Here is a 20,725-nt window from a genome sequence, read left to right on the forward strand (position 1 = left end):
AGCCGTGTCTGCCTCTCTCTCTTTCTCCCTCTGTCACACTCCTACCGGAATCAGACAATCACTGGCATTAATACGAGCAGCAAGAAAGAGGAAGCCAAGGGTATTCATTTGGTGCAATGGGAAAGGGTTGGAGCTAAACAGAGGCAGCAAGAAGGTAAAGTGGAATAAGACGAGAGACAGAGTGACAGCGAAAGGAGAGAGGAGAGAGACGGGAGGAGATAGAATAGAGGGAGGGAGGGTTTAAGTGCCAAATAAGCTGCCCTCTCTTCTCCCACATCTCAGTCTGTGAGCACTGGAGCACAGCGTGAGCTCTGGAGTGCATTCTCAACATGCACACCTGTAAGCCCTATTCATTCATTCACGAATGCAGCGTTCATCCATGAATGACAGCGACACCGTTGAGACGTTAACAGCAGCAAAGAGTGTTTTAAATCTGTCTTGATGAGATCATTTGAGCTCGGAGGCAGAGGCAGCGGAGGAGAAGGCGACATGCAGAGAAGTGGATGCTGAGCGGCTCCAGTCTACAGTTAAGGTCTGAACCTTTTCTCTCCTTTGATCTGTCAGCCCTTTAAGATATGCAGTGTGGACAGACAGGACATGCTTTCTGACTGTTTATGGATGTTTTCTCTCCTGCTTTGCTGGGTCTACTATCATAGTGGCGTTGAATAAGACAAGCAACAATAGAGATGAGTTTAGCAAACCCTCTGCCATCATCTGGCTGAATCACACAGAACTTTCATGTTGACAGAAATCATTTTCACAGCACTGCTGAGTATCATGGTTGCTTCAGATTGGGTGCAGCTTTGCTCAGGATCTTTATTTATGTCTTGGTTCTTCTGCTGTTTCACATATTCTCACAGCATGAAATCTCATCTAATTGGTGTGATACTGTCATTACAGTAGCATTGAACATCTGAAAAGATTGATACCTTAATATGGTATATGTTTTATGAAGTCACTGTCAAATTTAAGTTTGCTGAGAGGAAACCTGTCATCATTGGCTCTGCTCAGCACTACTTAAATGTAAATCTTTTAATTAGACTTTGGATGATCTTCAAGAGGTCAGCAAGCTGCCAAAGCGTCTGGAGTGAACTGCACATTATCTAACACTTCCTTGTCAAAACACTGGCACTTATGGAGACACAGATCAATACATATATATAATACTATAATAATTATATAATAATTCTAATGATAATTCTAATGATATATATATATATATATATATATATATATATATATATATATATATATATATATTCACTTCTTAGCATCATTTATTGCTACAAAAAGTCTCGATTTTATACAAAAGCAGTGATTTAAAAAGAGCAGAATAGAATAGAATGTGATTGTCTTTGTCTCAGCATTAAAAGCAGGCACAAATTAAAAACAATAAACATCAAAAAAGAAAGAAACTACACATATCACAGACCATCAGCAGTACACCAATATATGCACAAGCAAATGAGATGAGATCTCCCAAGACAGGGCTATTCTAGTGATGTTGCTTCAACCCTGCACAAATGTAAATTAGAGTATTTTTGCTTACAAATGAACTGCAAATCAACTCTTATCAAGAATACTCGTGAAATACGAGATATACAAAATGTGGCCAGAGTGATGTATTACACACTTTGCACTTTTGTAAATTGGAGTTTTACATCCTCAAAGTTTATTCAGACCTAAACAGCAGTATGAATTACTACTTTAACTGCTTCCCTGGTTTGCAAAGTTCAAGTTAGTGTAAAGCTGTGTTGGTCTGGATGATCAGCGCAGCCAAATCCTGTGGTTAAACTCTTTACTGCTTCCTAAATACTCCTTGAATCACACTGTTCACTTACACAGTCACACATGAGTTATAAATGTCGACCAAAAAAAAAAAACCACACACCCCAACTACTCCCAGACCATTCCCTGGAAGTTGTTTTTTTCACCTCAAAATGTGTTAATTACAGGTGTGACACACTGTGCAGATGCTTTTCATACTTTATGAAACTGCAAACAATTTAGAAAGGGAGAATTCCTGAGCATCGTTTTTGTGCAGAGTGCCACACACCAATGAGGAAACAGACTGCTGTCTGTGCCTTGTATAAAATATGAACGTGTGCTGCAGTCACCTCAGTGTTCATCAGTGGATTAGCAGCAAGTCTAATAATTTAACTTTGTGCTTTTCACTCGCTGTTCATTAAAAAAAAATGCTCACAAATGGTTCTTGTTGAAATAGTTTGATCTAGTATTAAGATCTGTTTGGAAACTCATCAGAGCGCTTTTTCAGGGAGCATTTGAAATCCTTCCCAACAGTTTTGATTCTGCTTCAGTTCCTGTGTAAGCTATATCGAACACATCTCAGCAGAATTAAGAGTAGCTTAGAAGGATATTCAAGAGAAAATCATTACTGGCTTTGAACTAGCTCTGCAGGCTTGCCATTTTTTTATCTGCATACTCCACTGTGCTCTTGATGTACATTACAGAAAAGTGCCTTTGAGTCAGATTGTTTGAGGTTGTTTTTGCCCACTTGAAAGCTGGTTCAGATCAGAGGCAAATTCTCACTTCAAGCAGGGGGAATGCTGCATGAGCAGATCAATACACAGAACAGGTCCTTGCAAAACCAGCACTATCATCCTACGAAGCACGATGCAGACTCCTCTTAAGTTCCCACTGAACTGGAATCTTTCATGCTCGATGAAGGCTACAATCAGGGATGTGCAGACTATAGTCTAACAGGAACAGTATCATTAGTGCAAACTGTGGAAGTACTCTCTGTGTAATGACTGACAGATAGATAGATTTTCTATGTAATTGAGTATTCAGGCAACAGAGAAGCAAGGATGTGGCTATCAAGTAGTTGGAGACGTACTGCAATGACGTGCTGTGCTGTCAGGCAATGTATTCAAAATATTTGATTCCTGTTAATGGCAAGGTAACAGTCACAACAACTATTGCTATACTATAGGTGGATTGCCATGAAATGTCATTCATGTGTCCATGAATCATCATCAATTTGTACAATACTTTGGACAAGGACCAAATAGACACAAAACTAAAGGCATTCTCATTCTGTTTAGTGCTAATTAGTGAATGTTGCCATACTAACACGCTAAACTAAGACGGTGAACATCATAAACATTATACCTGCTAAGCGTGTTATCTTGCAAATCTGGCCGGTAAAGTGGTGGATGATGTTGTGCTGCAATCCGGCAAAAGTTTCTGCCTTTTTCACCAAATGCCCTCTGCATTGGCTCCCCAGCAGTGGTACCAGACCATTCTCATTCAAATGCATGTGAGCGCTGCTTTTTTCACGCGGGGCTGAAGTCAGTCTGAACATGGCAGCATGTATGTGGTGTCAGGCACTACAAAATATTTTGCAGATTGAAGCCAATCGAGACCACTGAACTGGCTTAAACTGTTTTCTCTGGTGAATTTTTTTCTTAACATTTCTTTGTAACATGTGTCTTGCTGTCATTCACAGAAACTGCTTGCCAGCATAACTGATATGTGCAACATAAAATCCGTCTACTGTACAGCTTGAACCATATGATTATCAGACACTCATCCATGCATATTGGTTGCTCTTAGCTTACTTGTGTAATGTCCTGTTGAAAGTGAATGTCACTCATAGTTAGAGCAGAAAGTGTAAGTTTAGCTACATCTGCCAAATCTGTACAAGCAGCCAGAAGACGGTATAATTCACTGAGCGTGAAGGCACTTTATATGTTAGCAGCTGCTGTGCTCTCATCATATGACTCCTATCCTGTCAATTACTCTAATGGTACACTGGAATTCGTGCTGCATTTTCCACCTGTATGGGAAATAAAAATGTCCAGCCTGGCTGTGACTCAGCCTTACCAAATACCAAGGAGATAAAGATACAGTATGTCCCACAGCAGATTCTTCATGAGGTTCACACTCTTCTTAAAGTGAGACAGACATTGGACCTCTGGCTGAATGAGAGAGAATGTTGTGTCTACAGCAAACAGCATGAGTGAGGATTACGTTTTGGCATTTGAGGAAGGAGCTTGCACTATTACTTCATTGCCCCAAGAGCACACAGCAGGTGCAGCCATAGAACAGGCTCGTAGAAAACTTGAAAGCAGCCGTTCATTGATGCCAGCAAGAGTTCTGAGAGAAGAAAAATCAGCAGCCAGGCACTAAAGCTGTGAGATCTGAATGTAAAAAACAATTAATCAGCTTAATAATAAATGCAATTCAATATTTAAGCCTAATTGGCAAAAATGACACTGTAGTGTGTGTTTACACTCTTGAGCGCCTACAGGAAGTGTTCAAGCAGTTGACTAAGTCGGTATCTGTAAGGTTTAATACAGATAACTGATAATATACAGTCCGGAGGCATCACACTTTTCTTGTGTTTTGCATCGGTTTACTCGTACACTCTGCAGACTCCCACACATCCTTCCACAAAAACTTTTGCTGTGCTTGTTTGATTAACTTCATCATGTCCGAAGGGAAAGTGATTTGCAGTGTGAATACCAACCAATGAACACCAACAGTTACATCAGAGACAGTCCGCACTGTACACAAAACAGAGCAAAGGAACGAGGAGCAGGAAGGATTTCAGATTTAATAGTGATTTCCTCACCAAACAGAAACAATAGAAGCATTTTTGAGCCAAATTTAGCCATACAGACTCATTTTCAGCTACACTGCCTTTAATTTATGACCAATTTATTTATGATTTATGACCAAATACTTTAATGATATTCCCATCAGTCTTAGCCATTCTTTCTCATAGATATATACACCTAAATACCAGATTTCCCGCTGCAACAAATAAACACAGAACATGGAATTAATGGAACCTAATGTCAATAGGTCTTTGTCTTTTTACAATTTTTTTTTTTTTATCTAACACGGCACAATTTTTAGACACACATCAGCACCCACATCGAGTGGGATTCTGCCTCCAGCAGCTGTGGACATCTTCCACGTCAATCTGTTTGAGAGGAATGAACAAGCAAAATCAAAAAAGCATCCTCCATCAGTAATGTGGACGACAGAAAGAGAAAGAGCAGCTGTGTGTGTTTCTTCGGCTAAATGACCGGACTATTTAAAACTTACTGCACTACTTTCAAAGTTTCTCCCCCCTGAGACAAACATTTTCAACCACTGGGAAACTATTTAACATGTCGTGTGTGTGTGGGTTTTGATGTGAGTGTTTATGTAATCAGGATTGGTTGGTGCAGGTTGTATATAATAGAAGCTGCTCTGCCTGCTTGTATTAAAATTGAATTGAATGCACTTCCATTTTCCATGGTTGTGATTGTACATGATGTGGCTTTATGGGATTGTTTTGAATGTATTTTTACTCGTGTGGGGCGGCACAAGACCTTCAATCAGTGAAATGTGATTGAAATCTAATTTATTCACACTGAACAAGGAGGTTATGTGCACATGAACATACACATTTCACCTATTTATTTTCACTTTTCCAATCACTGTAAAGCCTGCAAATCTGCATATCACATCAGTCCTTTAACTAAGTTCATGCAAAGTCAAAAACAAAAACTTAAATCATACAATCCTGATTCAAAAACAACCAAAGACTGGGAAAGATGTGGAATTCCACAGGTAAACAGGCTCACTGGTAACAGGTGATAGTATCAAAAAAAAAACAAAAACAAAACATGTTTGTAAGTTTTTATACCACCAACTGCATTGATCTCCTGCTCGTGATTATGACCACATTTCTTTCAAATGTAGAAACAAGAATATTCTGACGTTACTTCAAGGCAAAAGATTAACTGTGACAACTTACACAGAATTGTTGTTTCTCACTTTGCTCATGATAATAATTGGATTAAGCTAATTACATGCCCAGCAGAATATTACACTTGTGCTCAGCAATAGTGTGAACAGTGTGATTTTTGATGCCGCTGATTGTCATTTGCCTCCGGCTGCTGATTTGAATTCTATTACAGGAACGCTGCAACCACAACATGGTCATATAAGCTTCTACACATAATTATTAGTTTGATTATGATCATATTTATTGAACTGATATTGTGATAAGACATGAATTTTGATGAATGTTGATTGCCTCAGGGGAAAACAAACACATCATTATTTACTCCATCAACAAATGTAGTATGCAAAATAGCAAGAAAATGGGAATATTAACTGAGGGAACAGTTTCATTAAATTATTCTCAAACTCCAAGTGCATGCAGTAATTAGATTATAGTGTGCACATAACCAAAGCCAGATAATGATAATGGATGCAGACAGTATCCATGGTGATTTTGGAGAGTACATTGGCTCACTTTTTGTTTCTGAACAGTTACTGAAGTTTGAAATCACAGATGTAAGTTTGACATGAAGATTTTTACATTTATTGAACTAATCTCCAGTGCAGCAGTGTTAGAAAATGTTTATGGACATCACTATTACAGCACGATTCTCATCTGAGAGCATAATGTGAAAAGCTTGCAAAGTGCAAATTTTACCATGAAATAGCTTTGGCAAGGAAAGTGGATTTTATTATTATAAGATGGGAGTCCTCATGCATGAAGAGAGTCATGCAGTTCGCTGTGACACATCTTTTTATTCCTCACCTGCTTATTATGAATGTCAGTGAGCTGAATTTGATTTGTTCTCGTGATTGTACTGGCCGGGGTAACGAGGCTGTTCAGGTTCTTTCTCTGAGCGAAGGAGAAATTTCAAAACCAGACCACAATCTAAACGCACATTTCACTCAAATCATTGTATGAATCGCAGTCAGACATAATGTTTTATTGAGACTGTGCTTCCAGGCTGCCACAGTATGCAAGGTGATGTGACAATATAATTAGTGAAAGTGTTGCATTGTCATCTTCCTTCCGATAGACACGTTCTATCATTTTCTCTCTCTTCGACTCTGAGGTGTAACATGCAAACCTGTCCTGTTTGTGTTGGAATATGTCCACGCATTACTGGCTGAAAGCAAAACCAAGACACAGAGTTAATCCATTACCAACCACCAATCTGTCCCCACAAGTCACATTTGAATATTATTCAAATGTGACTTTCTCCATCGGTATCAGTGGGTTGGAGCTTTGGATTGAGGAGGAGCAGCAGTGTGTGTTTCTTCAACTAAATGAGCCATTCTGATGATGACTGGACTACTTAAAACTTACTGCACTACTTTCAAAGTTTCTCCCCTCTGGGACAAACATTCTCAACAACTGAGAAATGAGTAAACATGTAAATGTGTGTGTGTTTTGAATGTGTGTGTTTTTGTAATCAGGATTGGCGGTGTGCAGTAGAATAGGGTTGTGTATAATGGAAGCTGTTCTGCTGTGTGTATTATAGTTGAGTCAAGGCCACGCATTCACTTCATTGCTGATTGTGGTTGTGATTGTATATATGGCTGGATCTATATGAGGTTGTTTTGAAGGTATTTTTACTTGTGTGGGGGTGCACAGTATTTTCAATCAGTGAAATGCGATGGAAAGCTCATTTATTCAAATTTAAAACAGGTGCTAACAGGAATATATACATTTTACCTATAGTTCACTTCTCCAATTGCTTTCAAGCCTGTATTTCAGTCTATACCTTAGGATGATCACAGCAGTCTTTTCACATGTAAGGGATAATGCCCAATGAGGTGTCCATTACCTGAATTAATGGGCTATCTGGAGACTGGAATCATCACACATGCAGTGGAAGATATTTCATGTCCGAGACAGAAATTTAGGGTGAGGTCAGGGATGTTCAATTGTCACCACTAGATACCACTAAATCCTGAACACTGCACCTTTAAATCATACAAAACAGACATTTTGTTGATTCTTATACTTACTTCAAAGCAAAATGAGAGGATGGTAAGACTCGACTGTGGGGTTGTGCATAGAATAATGTAATAATAGGGCTGGCTGCATCTATGCATGCTGTTCACGGTCAAGTGTACTTTAACCTTAACCCTGACAGCTTACAGTTTCTCACTTTGATCATGAGAATAAAAAAAAAATTACAGTCAGAGTTAACTTTTTCTTAAATAAAGCCAATATATATAAGAAGATCCTAATTGCAAATTCAAACTGTGCTCTAAGTGGGAACATTTTCCCTGTCGGAGCTGTGAAATGCATTGTTGGCACAGTGCTATCCGGTGCTCATTTACACTTTGACTGAAACGTTAGACTTCACACCGTCTGTACTTGTAAACATCTTCACAGCAGAAAGCTGTAATTACTTACACCCACGTATCAAATGACTTAACTGTTTCTCCGTCACTTATTTGATAACTCAGTTTCTAAGAAAGACATTCTTTTAAATCTATTTCTACTTATTATGGCAGTTTGACTGTGCTTTTCCCATATTTTGTACATAAGCAATAGTGTAAGCTCGAACACCAAATCTCCCATTTCCTGACATTTTAATTTTTAAGTTTAATTTTAGTAAATTTATGTTTACAAGTCAATGCTGAGTGCATGATGACTGCTGATAATGAATTAAAATAGATTCATACTGGAGCATGCTCTTGACAAATGAGAACACGCTGTGAATACAAGCTTATCTTATGCAGTGTGTGTATGTGTGTGTGTGTGCGTGTGTGTGTCAGGGGGCTGAGAGAAGAGGGGCCTGTAGCACAAGTCTATAAAATGCATTCATCATCACAGTCAAGCTGAAATCATCTTGATGTCGCTGCACCAGATCAGTTAAAGATGGATTGTGTAAGATTCTTAAGTATCATGATGTTTGGCGTTAATGTCATCAAGGCAACCTGATGCCTTGATGCTATCAATAGGTTATCAGCTCCACAGTGCTTGTGCTTCCTTGTTGTTCCTTTACCTTAACATCATTATTCCTTATGGAAAAGAGAGGATGCTGTACAGTCTGACAAAGCTGCCTCAAAACAGGGAAGGCTTCCAAATATGGATCCCTCTCTCTCTGTGAGCATTTAATCGACAAGTTAATTCAATAATTATTCTTATTCATTATTACATGAGAAAATGGCGACTTGCCAACATACTTGTACTGTTGAGTGATATGTGAGAGGAATATTGTGTTCTGCTGGAAGCCAGACAACAATATAGAGCACTTACTGTACTCACAGGATGCACTTCTTACCCTCAACACCAAGAGCAGAAACATGGTCCACGCAAGTACAGGAAATCTAATGATCTAATGTTTGGGTTAGCTGTCAATCATGACATTAGACCTCCTTTTTCTTGCATCAAATGATTTTTTTATAAGCTTTGCCCATGCCCCATCTGCTAACATGGAGGGGGTGGCGTTTATGACCTATGCTGCCCTCAGGGGGTGATCGAGATGATAATGTTGTCTTTATCTCTTTATATGCAGCCATTGACACGGACTGTGCTTCTGTCCCAAATATCCACGTAAAACCATTTTTAGCCATGCTAGCAGCTTGGCTTGCTCAGCAACTACTGGATGGACTGCCATGACATTTGGTGCAATCATTCATGGTCCCCAGAGGATGAAGCCTACTCACTCTGGTGATCCCTTTACTTTACCATCAGATTGAAGATTCTCTGACTTTTGGTGTTGTACTGTCATCTTTGATTTCTGATCAAATTCCTGCAGAACTAAAGACATTTCCATCCGCCTCATGTGTACTGTGTGTTTTGGGCTAATTATGCTAACATGCTGACAAAAGATGGGAGACATATCTTCACGTTGTGAGAAGAATGTTTTGGCTGATGCTTAATTGATTGACATCACGGCTGGAATTTGTCCATACTCTGAATGCTCCCGAGTGAACTGTGGTTTTGACGTTGTTAGAATGTGTTGCTCTAATCAGCTCACAATAAATAATGCCAAGACGTCTGAATGTGACCAAGAAAGCCAAAACTAATGAAGCTGAGTTGCCCTCTTGATGCCCCAACCAACCTCCCAAATAACACTGACGTCAAAGTCCAGATTGTATTATTGTAGCATGTTGTATCATGCAAGATGTGTATCTAAACAATACTATGCCAGTGTGAGAGACTACACTGCAGAGATAGAGCTGTTGCAGTGAAAAGGCACTAATTATCATCCAGATCATTTTCAAAGGGCCCACCACACTGGAAAATACAGGAGTTATGCTTCACAGTGTTTTCATTATATACATCAATATTGCCACTGCCAGCTTGAGAAGCTATTAATTTAATGTGAATTTTAATGATTTGCATTTTAATAGCACACCTACACTTCTTTCTGAATGTGACACCTTTGAAACTGCATCAGCGTCTCATTAATCACCCATCTGTCAAACACTAAATGGCATTTCTCTGAGCCTCAGCACACAAACAGATGCAGGCAGAATATTGATGGAAGTGATTGAATAACAGAAAAGTAAAAGCACGAAGAGAACTATCAGGAGATAATTCTTTCATTGGTGTAATGATAATATAGATATCCCACTTTTTTCATTTTGAGTCCAAATGTCTGGATTCTCGCTTTCAAAATTTGTCTTTATCAACAAATATCCCGCTATTTTTTTTTTTTTCTCTGTAGCGTCGTGCATGGACAAGGCAGCATAACGACTATTAGAACTGATTCCCGTCAGGTCGATTGCAGGTGTTGGGTTTCTGGTGGATACAAAGACACCAGTTGGAGAGGAGGTGTTGAGCTGAGAGCAGTGAACCTGTTTACATGCACACATTATTTCAATAACGCTGCAGATCATAATGCCTCTAATACTCGTGGTCATAAAAGGCTGTTTATATGCACCATCTTTTTCTGCTCCCTCAGAACATATGCATGAATAAACAGCACATTTCTTGAGGAAAATAAGTCTGACTCGTACAGTGAAAACCTGAACAAAGTGATCAGGTTCATACATATTCAAAAAGTCTTGGACTTGAACGATAATTGATTAGAATGATTTGATTCTGGGATAATGATAGCACATAACGGTGCTTGTACTCAAAGGAAGAAAGTGGAGATCGAGGCTGGCAGGAAGCAGGAGCGGAGAAGCAAACAGAGGAGGCAGAGGTTGAAGTACAGGGATCGATACTGTACTCTGGGACCCCTTAGAAAGAGGCTGATTTTTATCCCATTTGAGCTACAAGCCAAGTAACTTATTGAATACATGCATGTGATAATTCAGCACATTGATTATTCTGGTTAGTAGAAGGCTGCAGACGTAGGCTCCACCGCGGACTGAACTGTCAGAGATGCTTGTGGATACAAAGAGAAAGCAACAAGATGTATCAATATTCAGAAAGCCATTCATTGTCATTACTAGGGTAAAAGATGGAGCTTTCTCCTTTGAGTGACACATTTTTAATTAAGTAAGAAAGAAAATCACAATTTCATTTATACAGCACCACGCAGAGCAGCCCTCGAAAAATATGGAAAAGCCAACTTAAAGAAATGCACTCAGCTGATTTAATAATGGGGTGATTATTTAAAAAAAAAAACAGTCTTTGTTTTGTTTGTTTGTTTGTTTGTTTGTTTGTTTGTTTGTTTGTTTGTTTGTTTGTTTGTTTGTTTTCCCCGATATAGTCAACAGGTTTTGGTTGGATGACCAAAGTCTACTGAGAGACTTCAAAGCTCTGCAGCTTGGCAGTTAACCAGAACCGAAGAGGAGAGAGCACATTTGTCCAGTTTTAACTGCTCTGCACTGACTTCCTGTAACATTTACAACCGATTTCAAAGTCCTCCCCCTTATAAACAAAGCCCCTGATGGGCTAGAACCTCGGATTTTTATCTTATATTTACTGTTGTTATGGAGTGGGTTTTATCCTCCATCTTATTTTCGATTAATTTTCTATTCACGTTTTTACATTCATGCTATGCCTTTTTTTATGTGCACTTTCTGCACGTGATTTATTTGATGTAAAGCACTTTGAGCTGCATTTCTTGTATGAAAGGTGCTATAGAAATAAATGAATTAATAATGATACTAATAATAGTGTCCTCTCAGTGGTGTAAGGATTTAGTAGCTCAGAAATGTATGCAGGAGCTAAGCCTTATAGTGCCTCATAAGTGATTAAAAGAATCTTAAAATCAGTGCTGAACATCATTGGCAGCGAACGCAGCGAGGCAGACAGCCAGGATAATATAAGAGTGATGTGAGATCTACAGCCAGACCTCGTGTTGAGCCGAGCTGCTGCATTTTGTTCATGCCGAGGACGTGTCAGGGCAGTTTGACTCAGGCAAGGGAAAAGGGCATTGCAGAAGTCAAGACAGGGAAAAATAAAGGTGTGAATGATGAGTTCTAAATCAAAAGCTGATAATGTATTTGCAGTATTTTGGGGCTGGAAACCCCCCCCCCCCCCAAAAGATTAAGCATTAGCATGTTAAAATTAGCAAACATTGCACATGGAGAAGCTGTCTGCATTCATATGGAGATGTATGTTTATAGAGATTAGCTGAAATGTGGCGTTGTTGTCCAGTTTGAAAGTCATTTTTTCCAATTTGTTTGTCAGACGAAAGCCGAGGGATTCCAGTTTTTCCCCTTTGCTAGTCTTGTACTCACACTAGATAAAAATAAATGAGTATCTATTACTGCAGTTCTTTAACTAGTCAACCCAGATACAAACACAGTGTACAGATCCTTTTTGCTAATATTGGACTTTACTTAGATAGAATTGCTAACAATGGTGGCTTTGCAGCTGTTATCAGTAGTGTGTTGGCACTGTAGTTCTTTTCACCATGTGATCATCTGTCAAAAATTCACAATATCTCTGATTCGGAAATTACAAATCAGACGTTCTGAAGATATGATGAGAATGCAGCATTACACATTATTTTCCTGCAATGATGAGTCATGACTGACATGGGAAACATCTATTTGCTACCCTGAGCATGCCTTGATAGTGGTGAACAAATAAACATGTCTCTGAATGTAATACAGTGCTTCTGATTTTAACTAATCTAATCTTCCACAGGCTTGAGGGGTCATAGTCAGTCATCTAAACCACCTGCTATAAGCAACATCATTTACAGCCACTGCACTTTGTCACATGCCAAAATATAACTATCCTCCTTAATTACTGATATGAGCTGTACTGCGTTTCACACTGCTGCCTCCTCTCCATCTGTGGGGTTCTTTATACCAGCAGAATATTTTTACCCTATCCCATTATTAGACTTTTCAAGCAGAGGCGTCCATTCAGAATGTACTCCTTTCATATGCCTGTCAGGAAATGAAAGCAAAATGAATAGAAATGCCCTTACTGTCTGGCTAGAGGACCATGTGACTAGAGCAGTTTATGCCTCAGATAAACAACCCCCATGTTATGCATGGTTGTCTCAGTTTTTCAAGTCCAGAATCATCCCTGAGTAAGAATTCCATCTGTGGGGCTGTGACATTTTTCATGTGATTTATTCTATTGTCCCGAGTCCTCCGGCCATGGCTGCCCCTCCACCCCGTCCCCTTGCCATCAGCTTTGACAATCCCAGCCTTTGTTTTTGCAATGAGAAGCAGCATTCTTCCAGAGGGATGACCTCCTCTGTCTCTACAGGGGCTGGCACTGAGGACGCGACCCTGCCTGAGGATTGGATAGCACCCGCTGGATGCTGTGAACGAAATCCACTGGTTGTCACCCCAACTCTGCTGCTCATATGTGCACCAAACACGCTCTCCTGCTCCGGGAAGAGAACTTGATGGATCCCTCTGTTCATCAAAGCTGACACATCAAGGCCTAGCCACATTATCAGCACCTTCATCATTAACACAGCACAACAGGATTAGCCTCTGTGACGAAAGTGGATCATCACTCATTTGTGTAAGTACACATCTCTTACACTTTATTGTTTTCTTTTTACTTTGGAATTAGCATTGTATTGTAGCTCATTCAAATGACAGTCAATGGTGAATTAGATCAGTGTTAACAATGGTCCGCTGGGGAAAGAAACAACATTCCCTATATGTGGCACAACAGAACACAAAACTTGAACAGCATCTGAAGGTGAGAAGCTGAGACCAAAGGTACCGAAGTGAAAAAATAGTTCAGAGGCTCATTCCTAAAATCCCACAGGACCTGAATATTAGAATTCCAAACCAGGCACACACCAAGGCTCCAAGCTCAACTTTTACATTTTGAACCAGTTGAAAGGGACAGTGCAAACATCAGAACATCAAACACCAGGAACGGTAAGACATCAGATTACCTGCAGCTGTCTGTCATATTACAGGCACATGCACAGGTCATCATTAGGATTTAAGGGATTAATAACAGTTGGCTGGATTCAGATGGCAGTAATGAGGATTTAACGTTCCTGATAATCTCCCTCTGTGGTGAATTTATTTGGAGCTAAAAATGATATTTCTATCCCTGACGATACTTTTAAACTCGCTGCAAAACGAGCACAAGAATGTAATTCTGATTGCTGCTTGTGACTCGGTCCACCACCTGCCTGGAGGGCTGGAGGATGTGCATGGAACTGCTTTGCTTTATTCAGGGTTTTCTCTGGATACAGTTTGCAGTGCTAAGGCCAGGGCTAACACTTTGGAGGCTGAACACCCACAGTACAAAAAAAATTCGAAGGTGTTGGTCATTAGTGTTGTGAGTCATCATGACTGAAGCTATCTATCTGGATCCTATATTAAAGGCTTATCTGTCTTTTGTTCTGCACAGCGATCTCCAGGCTTGTTACTCTTGAAATACAGCATCTCTCATCAGCCTGCCTTCAGTTTGTATCTGCCTCGTAGCCCTTAGCAGCCCCTGCCATTTGACTGTCATTAGCACAGATAACATTAGTATGGATTTTCCAGCTGTGACAAGATTTAAAAGACACGTCTCAAGATGTTTGATACCCAGAGAGCCCTATTTATAGATTTCACGGGCTGTGCCATACATTTTAAACACAGTAAGAAGTTTTCGATCTTTTTAAGTGCTGAGTGAGGCTGGCACCGTCTTCCATTCGTCCTCCTTCCACTCCCGGCTCTTTGATCCAGTCAAGGTCTATCCTTAATGAGCACTGGATTGGAATCATTAGGTTTGTGATGTAAACAGATGAGTCTGTTTCCAGCACTGCAGCTTTACTGCCAGGTCCATAAGTGTACCTGCGCAGATAGAGGGCTGTTTGGTCATGTCTTAGCATGCCATTAAAAATACCCTTTGTCCTGAAGAAAGCAGCTTTGGGGGCCACAATCACAGCGTCGCGCACAAACAGATAAAAGTTGACAGTGTTGTCACAGTTAAATATTTAATGTCAAGTAAATGTATGGAGGTCAAGTTGTGTCATTTAAGGGGATTATTCCTCCTTCTGGGTGTGAAGGCTGTTGATTGGTGTTTTGACAGGCAACACTTGCCTTGGCCTCACGGTTCAGTGCCTGCATGCAGTGAAATTGTTGTTTACGGCCGGGTTACCACAGCAGAATGCTTTACAATCTGATCCATCAAAACCAATTATTTCACTATCAAATATAAGACATACATACAGTTGTGAAATTCTTGTTATTAATTTTAATGCTATATCTTCTGGATAATTCAACTCATTATCCAGTCATTGTTATTCCTCTAACTTTCTAAGATAAAAATCAATCTCAGCATTACATTCGTATGCTGGAGTTCCAGTTTTTGTATGCTGACTCATCTACCCCCTGCAGAGGTCAATAACAAGTGGGCAGGCCCTCTTGTGTTCAGTGATGTGCGTGGACACAGGCTTGTCATCTTCCTCTCTGGAGAGGACATGTGGCTCAGCCTTGGAGCGAGGCCTAAGACCGACGTTTGTTCAGCTCCATCCATCCTAGAGCCTTGGGTGCAGGTTAAGAACTCTTGGCCACTGCCTCCAACTGCTGCTGCAGGAGGATCTTCAGCTTAAGAATAAATTTTAAATTCTAGAAAACTTGATGTCTCCATCTTCCCTGGTACATCCTAATTTGGCAAGCTGTCCTCCTTCCTCATCTTCATCAGCAGCTCTCTCAGACCTGCCAGCAAATCCTGGACAATAAAGACTTCCCTCCACTGACCAGTCCGTCGTATCCAGGAGTGAAGGACTCCCCATTGTCTAGCAGTAACCAGCCCGGATCCCAAAAGAAAAAATCTCATCAATCTCAGTCTCAATTTTGGGACTTTTGGCCCACTTATAAAGTTGTCTCAAGCAAAACATTAGTCACTGAGTGAAGTCTTGTCATTGCTGTCCACCAGATGTCCAGAGAGCTGCTGCTGGTTACACTGCAGGATGTGGATTACAGATTTTCACTGTAGGACCCACACTGAAAATCTGTAAGCCAGTCAGGCCATTGACTAAAACCATGCACCTTCAGGACAAGAAGCTCACTGAATTTGATTGACAGGGATAATTGTGTTTGACTGCAGCACATCTCGGCAGCCTAGTTTGTGGTTTTATTTCATCACTAAGTACCTCTAACGAGAAAGTTTTGTTTTTGTTTGTTTGTCTGTTTGTGTCTGTTCACTAGCTGGATATTTTAGAGACTATTTAGCAGATTGGTGTTACTTTTAACAGCTGGAAATTGGTGAGAAGAAACATCCTTTTGCTCGTTTCTCCTGAACTGTGTGGTGTAGAGACATTTTGTTTTCCCTGGATTCCTTGGTCCAACACCATCTATCAAAATATCCCTGATTTGACTGAGCCCCAAAAGTAGTTTCATTTATTTCATTCACTGGTTGTCCAATTCTTATTTGTCATATATTGCCATTGTTTCATCAGAATCTGTGTATATGTAGGTGAAAGTACATCATTCCAAATTGTTCTGACTGTCTTTTTCTTCCCCTCACATCCGATTCTGCTGTGGTTGCGTTCAGCCATGACACAACTCACCCTAAAATGAGAATGCAAAATGCTGAGGAGGTGGAGAGCGAGTCATTGCTTTTCAACATGATGTGCATAAATAATTACCTTGTCTATATCAATGACATGCTGTTCAAACATAACCCTATTAAACCTTTGCTGATGTGTTAATTAGCTGGCAGAACCTTTGATCTCAGACTAGAGTTGATCCTTTTTAATCAAGGATTAATTATGTCTAAAGACTTGTGATTAACCAGCAGATGATTTGTCTCATGAACAGCCTGCTGAAGAGAAAAGAAACAAAAGCACACAGAGTGGTTGGAGCCTGTCTTATTGTAATAACACATATTTGTGGTGGTTATTGAAGGCTGCAGGTCCTCTGGACCCCAGGAAACAGGCAACCAAATGGATACTCAGAGAGCGAAGCATGAACACAAACGCACATGTATATTGTGTGATATCTCTACTCTCTGCAATTCTTTTTCCAAGCTTCATCCGCACAGTAGCTTGTATGGCTCGAGCAAATATCAGCTGAACCAGGTGAAGACCACCTGGCTCTAAATTGCCTGAAACACGGATGGCCTTTGGTAATGAGTCATACCAAAAGCACACAAATAATGCAAATGAAAGTGCTGCAGATGCTTCCACGTTATGTACATATAAAACATTTGCTTTGTTCTGCATGTCCACAGGGACCCAATTGTACCATTAGTGTCCACACTTTGGAGTATTCCAATCAAAGACTAAGCATGTTGGGCACCATGCACGTCACATGACCAAGAGGACAAAATCAACAAATTTCACAACAGAAAATATTGTTCCATATCTGCCAGGCTGTCGGACGTATTCTAATCGTCTCCGTGTGTTTTCTCTCTACAGAGATAATTGGCTGGACTGAACCACTGATACACACAGGCTCCTTTTCTCCAGGCCTCTTTATACAGCGCCTACAGCATCAGTCATGTGTGTTGGCTATAAACATAGGTAAGATAATATGGTTTTGCATTTATATTTTATATTGCAGTACTATCCATTAGTGTAATGTGCACAGCACTAATTCCATCAGTTCTGCCGCATACTCACCACTCTGCTGTTCCTCTTTTTGAACAAAAACTTTTCTATTTGAGATATAACTATAAAGAACACATAGACCTTCTTAGCTTTATCAGGGTATTTTCAGGGTACTTTAAGGTTTAACTGAACCTACAAATGAATGAATCCATAATGTCTTTGTCTGTGTCAACTGTTTACAGGCAGGGACGGGCTTGACCCTTTCAGCTACACTCTATCCCTGTTCAAATCATTACCTCAGATGTTCTCTGTAGTACACCAGTATGCTTTCAAATGAGACAAAAAGAAAGCTTGGAGCATTTTCTGACCTATTTTCTGTTGTGCGGCAGTTCCAGCAGGCTGAGACTGTTTCTTAACACAATGCCTCCTTCCTTGTAGTTTGTGCCTTGCAGCTACAGTATGTTGCTGTTCAATAGAGAGTCACCTTCTATGGACTAAAAAATGCAATTCAAACCTAGTAATGTGCCATCAGATTGGGAAACTCAGTCAACCAGCTCATCCATTCACAATAAAGACAGTATGCTAAATATAACTCTAAAAGCAGTAGATGTTTCCTTTAGAAATGATAACTCTAAATGGAGTCTGGTGTAAGACATTTTGATATCTGTCTGTCTGACCACTAAGATAACAAAAATAATTTTTAATGTAATTATACAGCACTCTAGAAGAATTACAAAATTGGACTCAGTTCCCTTAATATATGAATAATAAATAAAATGACTCAAAATTTGACTCATGTAATTTAATAAATTCAGAAAAATCCAAAATGTAACAAAAAAAAAAAAAAAGTAAAAAACAGTAATTGGATATGACAGACTATGTAATATAATAATTACAAAGATGTAACTTGATTTAAAGCATTTAAAACAGCATTTCCAAAAAACACTTTCCGTTTTGTTAGCTTGTTCTCTTCACTGAGATGTAGAAATGGTCACTGGAGAAGCTGTGACACCTCTTTTCACACCTCTCTGCTTCTTATGATTGTCAACCATATCATATCATGTCATATCATATCATATCATATCCTGTGTTATATGCTGTGCAGGTAGTGACATGACTCAGGTCTGACCCTGGAGATGCCGAAGAGACGAGACATCGTCGCCATTGTGTTGATCGTCTTGCCTTGGACACTGCTCATCACTGTTTGGCACCAGAGCACCATCACTCCTCTGCTCGCTACTCGAAAGGGTGAGGGTTAAAATCATTCAAGAGCCGGCGCTGATCACTTGACATTGTGGAGATTTTTTCTGGTCATATCCATCATTGCAGTATTTAACCAAGGTGTTGGTGTTACTAACAGCATGCATCTGTGTCAGGATACTGGTTCTGTTTACTAAAATGCTAACAGTTTAGCAGTGTAGTCCACACTGTATCATGTAGGCCTCATGTAGCACAAGGTCCTGTCAATACTTGACAGCACACAGAGGCTCATTGTATTTGTGTTCCGTCCTGGCTTAGATGACAGACATGATGGTCGCTCCAACTCCAGGAATACTTTTGCTTTCAAGGAGTCCTGCTCAATTCAGAACCGGGACATCGTGGAGGTGGTGCGCACTGAGTATGTCTACAGCCGGCCTCCGCCCTGGTCTGACATCCTGCCCACCATCCATGTCATCACTCCCACCTACAGCAGGCCGGTGCAGAAGGCAGAGCTGACACGTCTGGCTAACACCTTGCTGCACGTGCCCAACTTGCACTGGATCCTGGTGGAGGATTCACCAAGGAGGACAACTCTAGTCAGCCGTCTCCTCCAGGAGACGGGTCTCAACTACACCCACCTCAATGTGGAGACACCTAGGAACTATAAGGTACGCGGGGACACCAGAGACCCCAGGATACCTCGGGGTACCATACAGAGGAACCTGGCACTGCGGTGGCTCCGGGAGACCTTCAACATAAACAGCAGCCAGCCTGGGATAGTCTACTTCGCAGATGATGACAACACATACAGTCTGGAGCTGTTTGAGGAGGTAAGATACGTTGCAAAGCAAAATCAAACATGTCATAGAGCTGAATTACTCTTTAAGAGTTCAGTGTCTTCTCCTCTTCCTCATTATCACAGACTCCTTACTTGTGTTATGTGTCTTTATCTAAATCTATAATTTTTTATGGAATGACTTATGATAGTGACTTCTATCTCTGTCTGTTTTCAACGGCCAGATGCGTTCCACCAAAAAGGTGTCAGTGTGGCCCGTGGCCTTTGTGGGTGGCCTAAGGTATGAGTCCCCTAAAGTAAACACCTTGGGGAAGGTGTACGGCTGGAAGACTGTATTCGACCCACACCGGCCCTTTGCCATCGACATGGCTGGGTTTGCAGTGAACCTGCGCCTCATTCTGTCTAAACCTCAGGCTTATTTCAAGTTACGTGGGGTGAAGGGAGGTTATCAGGAGAGCAGTTTATTAAAGGAGCTGGTCACTCTCAGCGACTTGGAACCTAAAGCTGCTAACTGCACTAAGGTAGGAAATGGAGGCTGTGTGCATGTTTGAAATGTTTTCCAACCTCTGTGACTTGGCAATAAAACAAGCTGCTTCTGTAAATGCTGCTAGTGGAAGACGACGTATGTTGAGATCCTTTTCTGTCATAACAATTTGTTCTTAAAGTCACTAAACTGTCAGCTTACAGCAAATTCTTTATGCTTACCGCTCATTTAAATTATGCCACATTCTGCCTCTAGACATTGTGTCGCAGGTATGATGTAGTATATTGCTAATGCATAGCATTGCGAGCCAAAATGTCTGTTTTAGTGTTTCATCATATTGACTGTATTTCTGCTCATCTCCATCGCTTTCTTCTTACCCGCAGGTATTAGTATGGCACACACGGACAGAGAAGCCTGTGCTGGTAAATGAGGGCAAGAAAGGATTTACAGACTCTAATGTGGAGATATGACATACTTCAGCTGACACAGGTAATAGAAGAGATTTAGAAATGCAAATTACTGCATTTCCACCCAGTGATTATTTTGGGGAATGGACCAAAGGGGAGCATCTTAGCTCATATGTGCACC

The 20,725-nt window shown here is 40.4% G+C and overlaps 1 protein-coding gene across 1 annotated transcript in view; it reads left to right on the plus strand.

Moving 5' to 3' along the window:
- b3gat1b (beta-1,3-glucuronyltransferase 1 (glucuronosyltransferase P) b) overlaps positions 1–20,725 on the plus strand; it is a 24,266-nt gene continuing 3,541 nt past the window's right edge. Inside the window, exons 1-7 of the mRNA XM_076750189.1 lie at positions 1–532; positions 13,412–13,675; positions 17,526–17,630; positions 18,763–18,905; positions 19,176–19,687; positions 19,878–20,174; positions 20,521–20,626. Coding sequence (XP_076606304.1) covers positions 18,794–18,905; positions 19,176–19,687; positions 19,878–20,174; positions 20,521–20,607 — 1,008 coding nt within the window. The 5' untranslated portion in view covers positions 1–532; positions 13,412–13,675; positions 17,526–17,630; positions 18,763–18,793 and the 3' untranslated portion in view covers positions 20,608–20,626. The remainder of the gene's footprint in view (positions 533–13,411; positions 13,676–17,525; positions 17,631–18,762; positions 18,906–19,175; positions 19,688–19,877; positions 20,175–20,520; positions 20,627–20,725) is intronic.

This window comes from Chaetodon auriga, chromosome 15 (genome assembly GCF_051107435.1).
Source record: "Chaetodon auriga isolate fChaAug3 chromosome 15, fChaAug3.hap1, whole genome shotgun sequence".
In the NCBI taxonomy this organism is placed as follows: domain Eukaryota; kingdom Metazoa; phylum Chordata; class Actinopteri; order Chaetodontiformes; family Chaetodontidae; genus Chaetodon; species Chaetodon auriga.